This window comes from Saccostrea cucullata, unplaced genomic scaffold (assembly GCF_032062105.1).
Source record: "Saccostrea cucullata isolate Sc308-1 unplaced genomic scaffold, CSIRO_AGI_Scuc_v1 ctg5334, whole genome shotgun sequence".
Lineage (NCBI taxonomy): Eukaryota > Metazoa > Mollusca > Bivalvia > Ostreida > Ostreidae > Saccostrea > Saccostrea cuccullata.
Window position 1 is genome coordinate 829 of NW_026929657.1, and position 13472 is coordinate 14300.

A 13472-nucleotide genomic window follows, 5' to 3' on the forward strand; every position below is an offset into this window, starting at 1 on the left:
TGTACCATACACGAATTTAACTGAAAAAAATATAAACTTGAGCTGTTCCATTTTTTCTTTCTTTTCTTTTTTTTAACTTTGTTTTCGTTTCTGTACAAGCATATGATTATAATTAGCAAAAAAAAAAAAAAATAATAAATATATCATAATTCATTGTATTGACCTTAAATTAAAAAAAGAAACAATAACTACACGTAATTAATTTGCAGCCTTAAAATGTTACTCCTGTAAAGACATCGATTCTGCTGAGAGGTGTAACACAACAATAGAGTGTCCAGGAACTGATTACGTAAGATAAATAGCATCTCAACTTAAGAAGTCTATTTTCCGAATCCTATGTTAACAGTTTCCTTAAAATTGTACTGTTGTTGATCATTTTGTTCCAGCAATGCATTACTGGAGTGTCCTTTACCAATGATTTTCGACAGGTCTTCAAATTAGGCTGTGCTCCAAATTCCGTACGGTTTATTTTACTTCTGATTTAATATATTGAGTATTTTATTTTTATCATGCATATTATACCCTAATGTTTATATTTCGAACAATAAGCATTGGGATGGAAATACATATAAGCACTTGAGATACTCTCTTAGAAACTTTCTATAAACAATAAGTAGATTGTTTTTGTTTTTGAGCTAATGCTTACTTTGTTTTGTTGTCAATGATCGCTGTTCAATTTTTTAAATTGTTTCTATGTTTCCCAGGTCTGTTCTCATTATGGTAAACGTTCTATAAGTAGAAGAGCCGACGCTTCCTGTTGTTCGTCAGATCTTTGTAATCACAATGGGCACATAAAAAGATCCATAGACGCTCCAGTTTTCATAAAAGGTATTAATTAGTTTATAATTTTAGATCGAGCCCTGTTCTCAGGCATAAAATATTAACCTACAGAGTTATTTCGTTTCTGTTTATCAAATGTGGGACGGGACGTGGAGACCGGTCCTTCGGATGAAACTGTATAAACCGAGGTCCCGTGTCGCAGTAGGTGCGGGTATGAAAAAGATCCCTCCTGCTCAATGGCCCTAATTGCTGTGTATAGGTCAAAATTTGCAGCTCTCCACCGGCAAGTGAAAAATTAACGAGAGGAACGTAAAACAATATACAATCAATCAATCAATTCTGTTTAAATTGATATCTTTATATGTCTCTATATCGTATATTTAAATTTACTGTATATGATACAAATTAGGAGTTAAGAAGTTGCATTTTTATCAAAGATTCACGTAGAGAAACAGCGCCCTCTATGTGTGACGACACAGATGAGTTGGCTTGTACTTTACTGTTCACAACTAATCCTCACTTCTGTGCAGACGACTGTTTTGCAGACAAAATATGTCCTAGACTCTGTGGAAGATGTTGTAAGTCTCTTTTTAATCTTTATGTGTGATGGGAATTCTCCTTAATCAAACAGCAAGTCTTATGAGTTAGCAAACTAGTAATCAGTTTGCAGACACTGTGTATCATTCACAGGATGAACCTTAATCATCATTTTTGTCATCACCTGATCCAAGGGTTCATCTGTTCACACATCATAAATTAATGCTGTCGTCATGGCATATATTCTGCAATCTTTCAAACCACATTATGTCAATTAATGAGCTAATTCAACTGATTGTAAAGAAAAAATTGATGTTGGATCGGCTTCTCTGATTAATTGTTATTTTTTGGGGGTAAAGAGTGTCAAGGTTTCTTTTTATTTCAGCAGAGTGTTATTCATGTGACCATGTTAATGAAACAGAGCAGTGTAACCAGACCCGAGTTTGTGAAAAAGGGGAGGTAAATAAATACATATATAATCATCTTAAAGCAACATAAATGTGATTGATGACTGAAACATTTATATTAATGTAATAGTGTTAGAAATGCACATTCAGAACTGTAATTCACCGTCATAATTAGGTCTTTCCACCTTTCTGTGGAAAGACCTCTTGAAATGCTTCTGTTTATTAGGTCTTTCCACCTTTCTGTGGAAAGACCTATTGAAATTGTTCTGTTTATTATTATTAATATTTTTATTTTTTTTATTATTTTTCCGCCGCATGTATTTTTGTTTGAAGATATATCGAAAAGATTTATAGTCCATAAGAATGTACTCTGTAAAAGATTATTGCAGTTCACCCTGCGTAAATGAGCCTTGACCCCTTTCGAAGTTATTGCCCCTTTCGCAAGAAATTTTTGTTATCGCTACTTCTCCGAAACCATAAACCGCAGAGATTCCAAACCTTTATTAATGTTTACGACTGACTTAGTAGCTCTCCAATCAAACATTGCGAAAGGATTGTAAACTCCTATAATGAATTATTGCCCCTGAATGCTTGCAATGTTTACAAATATCAAGAATTTTTCTAAAACGACAAGGCGTAGAGACATGGGACCAACTGCAAAAGATTCATTGACCTTTGACCTTAAAATGGAGGTCAAGGTCAAAGGTCAAGGTCATTCAAAATATGTAAAATTACGCATTTTTTATAGCTTTTTTCTTTGCAACTTTAGTATGTACTATTAAAACCATTTTAAACGATTCCATGTTGTGAACTTTGAAACCTTTCAAAGTTATTGCCCCTTTCAGCAAGAAATGCTTGTTATCGCTACTCCTTTGAAACCGTAAACCGTAGAGGTATGAAACCTTCAACAATGTCTTCGACTAATTGAGAGGACTTCTGGAATCTATTCATTGCGAAAAGTATTCGGTGACTCCTTCAATGAGTTATTGCCCCTGAAAGTTTTAAAGTTTACAAAAAAAAAAAATAAAAAAAACTTTTAAATGACAAGTGGTAAAGTTATAGGACCAAGTGCATGAGATCTTATGACCGTTGACCTTGAAAATAGGTCAAGGTCAAAGGTCAAAGGTCATTGGAAAAGTAGAGAAATTGTCAATTTAAGCTTAAAATTCAAATGACCTTGACCTTTGACCTTGAAATTTGATTTTGACCTTGACCTCTGACCTTGACCCTTACTCAAAAGGTCATAAAGAAATATTCATTACCTTTATCTAGATTCAGCTTCAAGTGTTAATCTCAAGTTTACCTCTCTTTTCATGACCTTGACCTTTGACCTTGATAAATGACCTTGACCTTTGACCCCATTGACCCAAAGGTCACAATCAAGCTAAAGGTCGTGGAGGTATTTACAACCATCACTCTAACAAATGCTTATAAAGTTAAACCCCCCCCCCCCCCTTTAAAAAGAAAATCAACACCGACTTAGAGAAAATGTCTACAAGTCAAACGAAACGAAATATCGACATAAGATTTGTAATAAAAGGAAGGAGAGACCTGAAAGAAAGTGTCCTGAGAGTTTTAAGGTGAGTCTCTAAAGTATTTTGAAATTATAGTGAATATCGGCAAAATCTGCATTTTTTTTCTGTCTGAAATTTAGTTATTGCTGAGCATAAAAATTAATTAAAACTCGTATTGGCTATTTCTGCAATTATTGTTAATATCATTCGATTCTCCTGCTCTATTACGACATTTTAATACCAAGTATTCTTGCTTTCTTAGGTGTATGGAATTTATTTTAATTTTATTTAGATTTAAATCTAAATCTTACTCACTGTTTTTCCGGGATTTTGAATTTCCTCTGCAACTGACCACGTGTATTACTTTCGCTTTTACGACTCTATATATGCTAAGTGTCATTGCTTCACTGCAAATGTGTCCCATAATTATTCTAATCATTTTCCTACATACAATATCACATCAAACCGGCAAGATCTCAGTTTTTTAAGAAATTTGACCGGTACTTTCCTACGAAACTACAGGTATCCTCTTCCACCTTCAAAAAAAAATTAGTTTACAAACTACGCTTACTTGTGTACAACTTGATGGCTCAATGGTTAGCGTGTCCGACTTACAAACCAAGGGTTGTAGGTTCAAGCCCAGCTGGAGGAATTTTTTTTTTTTTTATTTTTTTTTTTTTTTTTTTTTTTTTTTTTTTTTTTTTTTTAATTCAAATGACATGAAAACTTAAAAAAAGGTGGAAAGCCGTTAATTGTTCAGAGAACAATTAGTCTCCTAGTTCTTCTTCTTTTTCTTCCCGGACTTTTGAAACCGCAAGACTTATCGAAAAACTTTATAGTTCATGAAACTGGATATCAAAAGTTATTCTGAAAAACGACAGCCCTTGTTTGAACTTTGACCCCTTTCGAAGTTATTTCCCTTTACGCAAGAAATGCTTGTTATCGCTACTCCTCCGAAACCGTAGACCGTATAGACACCAAACCTTCACTAAAGTCTTCGACTAATTGAGAGGACTCTGGAATCTATTCATTGCGAAAGTATTCGGTGACTCCTTCAATGAGTTATTGCCCCTGAAACTTTTTGAATTTTAGAAATTATTAAAAATTTTCAAAACGAGAAGTGAGAGAGACATGGGACCAACTGCATAAGATTCATTGAGCTTTGAGCTTAAAATTCATGTAAAGGTCAAAGGTCAAGGTCATTCAAAAGTTGAGAAATTAATTTCTTTTTATATCTTTTTTGTCTCTTAACATATACAAACTGTCTGAGCATCATTAATATGTACTCTTAAAACTATCTTAAAGATTCAATTCGTATTCCGTAACATTGACCAAGTATCGCCCTTTTGCGGAAAACCTTGTTATCGCTACTACTGCGAAACCATAAACCGTACAAATATAAAACCTTCACTAAAGTCTTCGACTAATTGAGAGGACTCTGGAATCTATTTATTGCGAAAGTATTCGGAGACTCCTTCAATGAGTTATTGCCCCTGAAACTTTTTGAATTTTAGAAATTATTAAAAATTTTCAAAACGAGAAGTGATAGTGACATGGGACCAACTGCATAAGATTCATTGACCTTTGATCTTAAAATTCATGTAAAGGTCAAAGGTTGAGAAATTGGCTTTTTCTATATCTTTTTTGTCTCTTAATATATACAAACTGTCTTTGCATCATTAATATGTACTCTTACAACTATTTAAAAGATTATTTCTTGTCCCCAAAGATTGACCCTATTAAAAGTTATTGCCCCTTGTGCAAGAAAACCTTGTTATGTAGAGACCGTATAGACACTAAACCTTCACTAATGTCTTAAGGGTCTTAAGGCCTAACTTCACTATATAAGTGCAAAAGGATCTGATGACCGCTTATATGAGTTATTGCCCTTTAACTTCTTTGTACTTCCTATTTAACCTTATAACTTGAAAACTATAAGTTGTAGAATCATGGGGTCAATTGCATTGTGACCCTTGACCTTTGACCTTGAACATTTTTCAAGGTCAAAGGTCAAGGTCATTCTTAATTTTTTTTTAATTTTCATTTTTCTATGCTTTAAGAGAATTTTGGTTTCTTTTCATGGAATTAATTTTTAGGAGTCAGATACAAAATTAAGATTCCAAGAAGGTGGAAAGACCTCTTATTGTTCTGTGAACAATAGGTCTCCTAGAAGGTGGAAAGACCTATTGATTTCCTTCTGTTTCTTCTTTTTTATTATTTTCCGCCGTGTGATTTTTTGTTTCAAGATTTATCGAAAAACTATAGTCCATAAGAATGATAAAAGATTATTGCAGTTCACCCTGCATAAATGAACCTTGACCCCTTTCGAAGTTGTTGCCCCTTGGGCTAGAAATGTTTGTTATCGCTACTTCTTCGAAACCGTAAACTGTAGAGGAATGAAACCTTCACCAATGTCTTTGACTAATTTAGGAGACTCTTCAATCTATTCATTGCGAAAGCATTTGTTGACCCCCTTCAATGAGTTATTGCCCTTGAAACGTTATGAATATTACAAATAATTAAAAATTTTCAAAACTACAAATCGAAGAGACATGGGACCAACTGCATAAGATTCATTGACCTTCGACATTGAAATTCATGGAAAGGTCAAAGGTCAAGGTCATTCCAAAATGAAAAATTAAGCATTTTTTATATCTCTTTTGTCTTTTAACATATACTTAATGCCTATGCTTCATTAATATGAACTCTTAAAACTGTTTCAGAGATTTCATTCTTGTCCCCTAACATTAACCCCTTTAAAAGTTATTGCCCCTTGTGCTAAAAACCTTGTTATCGCTACTCCTCCGAAACCATAGACCGTAGAGACACCAAACCTTCACTAATGTCCTCAGGGTCTTTAGGCCTAACTTCAGTATAAAAGTGCAAAAGCATCTGATGACCCCTTATATGAGTTATTGCCCTTTAACTTCTTTGTACTTATTTTTAAACCTTATAACTTGAAAACTATAAGTCATAGAAGCATGGGTTCAATTGCACTGTGACCCTTGACCTATGACCTTGAATATTTTTTCAAGGTCAAAGGTCAAGGTCATTTTTTTTTTTTAAATTTTCATTTTTTCTATGGTGTAAGAGAGTTTTCATTTCTTTTTCATGGAATTTAATTTTTAGGAGTCAGATATGAAACAAATTTGAAATTCAAAGAAGGTGGAAAGACCTCTTATTGTTCTGTGAACAATAAGTCTCCCAGTTTTTTATTATTTTTCCGCCGTGTGATTTTGAGTTTCAAGATTTATCGAAAAGATTTTAAATTCATAATAATGTACTCCGTAAAAGATTTTTGTAGTTGACCCTGCGTATATGAACTATGACCCCTTTCGGAGTTATTACCCCTTTCGCAAAAAAGCTTGTTATCGCTACTCCTCCGAAACCATAAACAGTAGAGAAATGAAACCTTCACTAATGTCTTCAACTAATTTAGTAGACACTTCATTGATTCATTGCGAAAGTATTCATTGACCCCTTCAATAAGTTATTGCCCCTGTAAGTTTTAGAATTTTACAAATAATTAAAAATTTTCAAAACGAGGAAGTCGTAGAGACATGGGACCAACTGCATAAGAATCATTGATCTTTGAGCTTAAAATTTATGTAAAGGTCAAAGGTCAAGGTCATTCCAAAACTGAGAAATTTAGTTCTTTTTATATCTCTTTTGTCTTTCAACATATACTTAATGTCATTGCATCATTAATATGTACTCTTAAAACTGTTTCAAAGATTTAATTCTTGTCCCCTTAGATTAACTTCTTTAAAAGTTATTGCCCCTTGTGCGAAAAACCTTGTTATCGCTACTCCTCCGAAACCGTACACCGTAGAGACATCAAACCTTCACTAATGTCTTAAGGGTCTTTAGGCCTAACTTCACTGAATAAGTGCAAAAGGATCTGATGACCCCTTATATGAGTTATTGCCCTTTAACGTCTTTGTACTTACTATTAAACCTTATAACTTGAAAACTATAAGTGGTAGAGGCATGGGGTCAATTGCATTGTGACCCTTGACCTTTGACCTTGAATATTTTTTCAAGGTCAAAGGTCAAGGTTATTCTTTTTTTTTTTATTTTCATTTTTTCTATGCTTTAAGAGAGTTTTGGTTTCTTTTTCATGGAATTTAATTTTTAGGAGTCAGATATAAAACAAAGTTCAAAGAAGGTGGAAAGACCTCTTATTGTTCTGTGAACAATAAGTCTCCTAGTTATTAGGTCTTTCCACCTTTCTGTGGAAAGACCTATTGAAATGCTTATGTTTTTTATTATTCTATTTCTCACCTTATGTTTTGACACCGTAAGACTTATCGAAAAACTTTATAGTTCATGATACTGGATATTTAAAGTTATTCCGAAAAATGACCCCCCATATTTTAACTTAGACCCCTTACGCAGTTATTGGCCCTTTCACCGTTAAGCTTGTTATCGCTACTCCTCAGAAACCGTAAACCGTAGAGATATAAAACCTTCACCATTGTCTTCAACTAATTTAGGAGACTTTTCAATCTATTCATTGTGAAAGTTTTCTTTGACCCCTTCAATGAGTAACTGCCCCTGAAAGTTTATAAAGTTTACAAAAAATTAAAAATTTTCAAAATGAAAAGTCGTAGAGACATGAAACCAACTGCATAACATTCAATGACCTTTTGCCTTCAAATTTATTTCAAGGTCAAAGGTCAAGGTCATTCCAAATATGAGAAATAAATTTCTCTTAATAGCTCTTATGTTCTTAAACATATACGGTCTATCTTATGTCTTTGATATGTACTTTTGAAACTCTTTAGAAGATATAAATCTTGGCCCCTAAGATTGACCCTTTGAAAAGTTGTTGCCACTTGTGCTAAAAACCCTTGTTATCGCTACTCCTCTGAAACCGTAAACCGTAAAGGTATGAAACCTTCACCAATGGCTTTACCAAATTATGGGGACTCTTCTATCTATTCATTGCTAAAGCATTCTGTGACCCCTTCAATGAGTTATTGCCCCTGAAACTTTTTGAATATTACAAATAATTAAAAATATTCAGAACGACAAGTCGTAGAGACATGGGACCAACTGCATTAGATTCAGTGACCTTTGACCTTCAAATCTATGCAAAGGTCAAAGGTCAAGGTCACTCAGAAATTGAGAAATCAAGCTCTTTTTATATCTCTTTTGTCTTTTAACATATACAATCAGTCTTTGCATTTTTAATATGTTCTCTTAAATCTATTTCAAAGATTTCATTCTTGTCCCCGAAGATTGACCCTATTGAAAGTTATTGCCCCTTATGCGAAAAACCTTGTTATCGCTACTACTTTAAAACCGTAGACCGTAGAGACACCAAACCTTCTCTAATGTGTTAAGGGTCTTTAGGCCTAACTTCATTGTAAAAATGCGAAAGGATCTGATGACCCCTTATATGAGTTATTGCCCTTTAACTTCTTTGTACTTAATATAAAACCTTATAACTTGAAAACTATAAGTGGTAAAAGCATGGGGTCAATTGCATTGTGCCCTTGACCTTTGACCTTGAAAAATTTCCAAGGTCAAGGTCATTTCAATTTTTTTAAATTTTAATTTTTTCTATCGGTTAAGACAGTTTTGTTTTTTTTATTCATGCAATTTAATTTTAAGGAGTCAAATAAACAAAATTGAAAACATCAAAGAAGGTGGAAAGACCTCTTATTGTTCTGTGAACAATAAGTCTCCTAGTTATTATTATTATTATTTTTCCGCTACGGACTTTTGATCCGAAAGACTTATCGAAAAACTTTTTAGTTCATGATACTCGACATCAAAAGTTATTTCGAAAAACAACCCAACGTATATGACCTATGACCCCTTACGGAGTTCTTGCCCCTTTTATGTAAAACCTTGTTATCGCTACTCCTTCGAAACTGTAAACCGTAGAAATATGAAACCTTCACTAAAGTCTTCGACTAACTGAGAGGACTCTGGAATCTATTCATTGCGAAAGTCTTCGGTGACCCCTTCAATGAATTATTGCCCCTGAAACTTTTTGAATTTTACAAATAATTAATAATTTTCATAACGAGAAGTGATAGAGACATGGGACCAACTGCATAAGATTCATTGACCTTTGGTCATGAAATTATTGCAAAGGTCAAAGGTCAAGGTCATTCCAAAATTGAGAAATTAAGCTCTTTTTATATCTTTTTTGTCGCTTAGCATATACAAACTGTGTTAGCATCATTAATATGTACTTTTAAAACTATTTAAAAGGTTAAATTCGTATTCCGTAAGATTGACCCTATTAAAAGTTATTGCCCTTTGTACGAAAAAACCTTGTTATCGCTACTACTTCAAAACCGTAAACCGTAGAAATATGAAACCTTCACTAAAGTCTTCGACTAATTGAGAGGACTCTGGAATCTATTCATTGTGAAAGTCTTCGGTGACCCCTTCAATGAGTTATTGCCCCTGAAACTTTTTGAATTTTAGAAATAATTAAAAATTTTCAAAACGAGAAGGTGTAGAGACATGCGCCCAACTGCATAAGATTCATTGACCTTTGAGCTTAAAATTCATGTAAAGGTCAAAGGTCAAGGTCATTCCAAAACTGAGAAATTTAGTTCTTTTTTTTATCTCTTTTGTCTTTCAACATTTGCTTAATGTCTATGCATCATTAATATGTACTCTTAAAACTGTTTCAAATATTTCATTCTGGTCCCTTAAGATTGACCCTATTTAAAATTATTGCCCCTTGTGCGAAAAACATTTTTATTGCTATTGCTCCAAAACCGTAAACCGTAAAAAACTTCTCTAATGTCTGATGGGATTTTAGGCAAAACTTTTATGTTCAAGCGCAATAAGATCTGGTGACTCCTTGAATGAGTTACTGCCCTTAAATGCTTTCGTGCTTACTATTAAACCTTATAACTTTTAAACTATAAGTCATAGAGACATGGGGTTAATTACAATGTGACCCTTGACCTTTGACCTTGAATATGATTTGAAGGTCAAAGGTCAAGGTCACCTGAAAAATTTTTAAATTTTTATTTTTTTTCTTTTTTCAAGCCATTCCTGGTTTCTTTTTTATGAAATTTAATCTTAAAGAGATAAATTATAAATGAAATTGAAATTCAAAAGGTGGAAAGACCTCTTATTGTTCTTTGAACAATAAGTCTCCTAGTTGTAATTTATTTATTGCTCAGGATAAACATCCTATGGCATATAACAAAATGTACAATAATATTTACATAGGAAATGAACGGTTGTACATGTGATGGAAAAAAAATCACAATGACCTTGTATGACAGGGATATTACATGTATAAGTGTCCTTTACAGATTTACAAATGTAATAAATACAATATGCATGCAAAGTTTACATAAAACATACATATAAATTATTGGCAGTTCCTTATTTCAAAAGCTTGTAAAATGTATTTCCCAAGATTACAGAGTTCTTTGATATTATTAACACTAATAAGCTGTATAAGTTTAAACACAGAGGGTTTACTCCAATAATATTTCTTAATGAATTTTTTTCTCAAGTCTACGTATTTAGGACATATGAGTAAAAAAAGATATTCATCCTCTATATCTTTATGTGATTTACAAATTGGACAAAATCTTTGGTCTCTTGGGATATTTTTGTGCCTACCAGTTTCAATTAATAGGTTGTGCGAGGACAAACGAATTTTAGAAATATATCTCTTTAACATTTTTGGAATTGGCTTCACCAAATAGTACTGTAAACAGAAGTTACTGACCAAGTGTTTATATATACTTCACTTTTATTCTTTATCCATATCACATAATAAATTTTGTACAAAATTATCTTTCAGCCTCTCTTGTATGATATGAAGACAAATTCGACTATCCAAGTTATTCTGTTCATTCCAGATATAATTAAGTCCTAAATTACACAGCTGTTTTTTATAACACATGCCCAATTATTGCCCCTAAGATTTGGATTCTCACACTCACTATATAACATACCATATGCCGCTTGTATGTAACAATTTAAACCAGTATTTAAACATTCTAGTAATACGTGAAATATACATAGGCATGCATACGGCCTGTTTCAAAATACCTCACTTGGTGAAACGCAAGTTACGACAGACTAAATTCTGGCGTAAGCCCCGGTGTAAAGACGAATAATGACCCCCATCGAATAATGACCGGGGGCCATTTTTCGACAGCAAAAAATGACCCCCGGTCATTATTCTACGTAGAAAAATGACCCTTTTGCCCGTAGAAAAAGTGTCACTTCCCTAAAAATTCGCAGAACCCACATGAAGAAAAATGACCCCGTAGAAATATGACCCCCTGTAGATTAAAGCTAAATTTTTTTAGGAGGCAAAAAAATATTAGATAAAGAAGCATATTGGCCAAAATGCTCACCTGAGCTTATTGGTAATAAACTGATGATATGTTGATCTCATAGCATTATACAATTATAGTCATATTTTAAGGTAAATGCAATGATTCAGAATCTAAAGGAGTGAAAGATTTATCAGGCCTTAAAGGTTAGGTTAACATTGTTTTTTGATGGTGGAAATCATCGATCTGACAGAAAAAAATCAGCAGTATTATATATTATTTTATCCTCCGCTTGAAAAGTGAGAGGGTATATAGTGGTGGGGACATCTGTCCGCCCGTCTGTTACGCTTTGAGGTATCCATCTCTTATCCGCAAATCATCATATATAAAAAGATGTGTTTGTGAAACAGCTATGCCCCTATATAGCAAAATAGCGAAGATTAAACTTTTCTTAAATGCAATTTAAATATATTGTTACCTAAAGAAGGATCTTCTCACAAGAAATACAACTGCAAAATAGGAAAGCCCTAGCTAGCACCACTTCTTCCAAAGTAATGGCTAAGGATAGGTTTTTGAAAGATAGGTCAAACTAAAAGGTCAAAGTTGATGATTTCTTACGAAAATGTTTAATGTTACAAGGATTACATATGTGAAGTATGAATACCCTAGCCCTTACCGTTCAAAAGTTATGTCTAAGGTAAAAAAAATCATAAGTAAGGAAAACTCCAAGGTCAAGGTCAAATAGTCAAGGTTTTTAGCATCCAATGAAAGGTAATGACAAAAAACTACATATTTGAAGTATGGGAGTACTAGTATCTACCGTTTAAAAGTTATGGCCAAAGTAAAAATTTGGCATTTTTGTGTAAAATGGGGCTAAATCCAAGGTAAAGGTTAAAAGATCAAATTTAGTGGCACCCAAAGTAAGGTCTTGTCACAAGGAATATGCATATTAAATATGAAAGTCATAGCTCCAATAAATGAAAAGTTATGGTAAAGGCTAATGATTTGCGGACAAACAAACAGACTTATGGACAGATTGACATATAGACGAACACGATAAAACTATATACCCCCGAATTTTCAATTACCGGAAAATAAAAAGAAATGGTCTTCAATTAACTTTTCATATTAATTAATATACATTATAAAGAAGACGTTACAACAATAAAATTGTTTGTTCTGATTTTCATATTAAATTCTCAGAAAAATATACTCGGAACTGAGTAAAAGGATGGAGTAAAACAAGAATTATTTAAGGTAGAACCTATGTCGAAATAGTCTTTGTCACAAGATTTTCAAACTTTTCAAAATGATAAATTAGTACTTGCTTATCAATCTAGAACAGGCTGTGAAACTTTGTATGGTATCTACATACTGCAACTTCACATTTTCAATTTTTTTAGGGGTACTTTTCATAAAGGGAATATGAAAAATCACAAAAATACTTCTTCAAACATCGTCGTTTATAAACTTTTCTAAATGAATAATATTAAACAATATTTTATATAGAATAATTTCTTTTTCATTCAATTAACATAAAAGATAAGTCCACCATTAATAAAAATAGTCAAATGAACTCTATTATTTTTAATTATGCACCCTATATTTGAAAATATTTTTTAAAAGTCTTTGTCACAATGTTTTCAATCTTCAATGTGATGGAGTACATAGCCAAATGATTACAAAAATGATGAAAATATATACCATTCTCCTCTTACTAATGAAAGATAGGATATTTACCGATAGTCAAATTCTTGACCATTTTGCACTTACACGGGATTTAATAATCAAATGACTGTCTGGGGTTACTTTCAGATTAAAAAAATATCAGAAATAGTACTTTTACCTTAAAAAATCATATTTAATTAAAAAATTATAATCAAACACCAAGAATATGAAAGGTACATGTAACAAATACTTGTTAAAAGGAATGCACATCATTTCATTATAGATATCAC

General features: G+C 32.8%; 1 protein-coding gene across 1 annotated transcript; it reads left to right on the top strand.

Moving 5' to 3' along the window:
* Positions 1–209: 209 nt before the first annotated feature.
* LOC134281628 (uncharacterized) lies at positions 210–1895 on the top strand (the record flags this gene model as incomplete). Its single annotated transcript, XM_062764061.1, has 6 exons — positions 210–289; positions 387–458; positions 705–828; positions 1218–1358; positions 1703–1776; positions 1875–1895. Coding segments are annotated over 6 exons (512 nt in total), but the record flags the coding sequence as incomplete, so codon positions are not given.
* Between the last annotated feature and the right edge of the window lie 11577 nt (positions 1896–13472).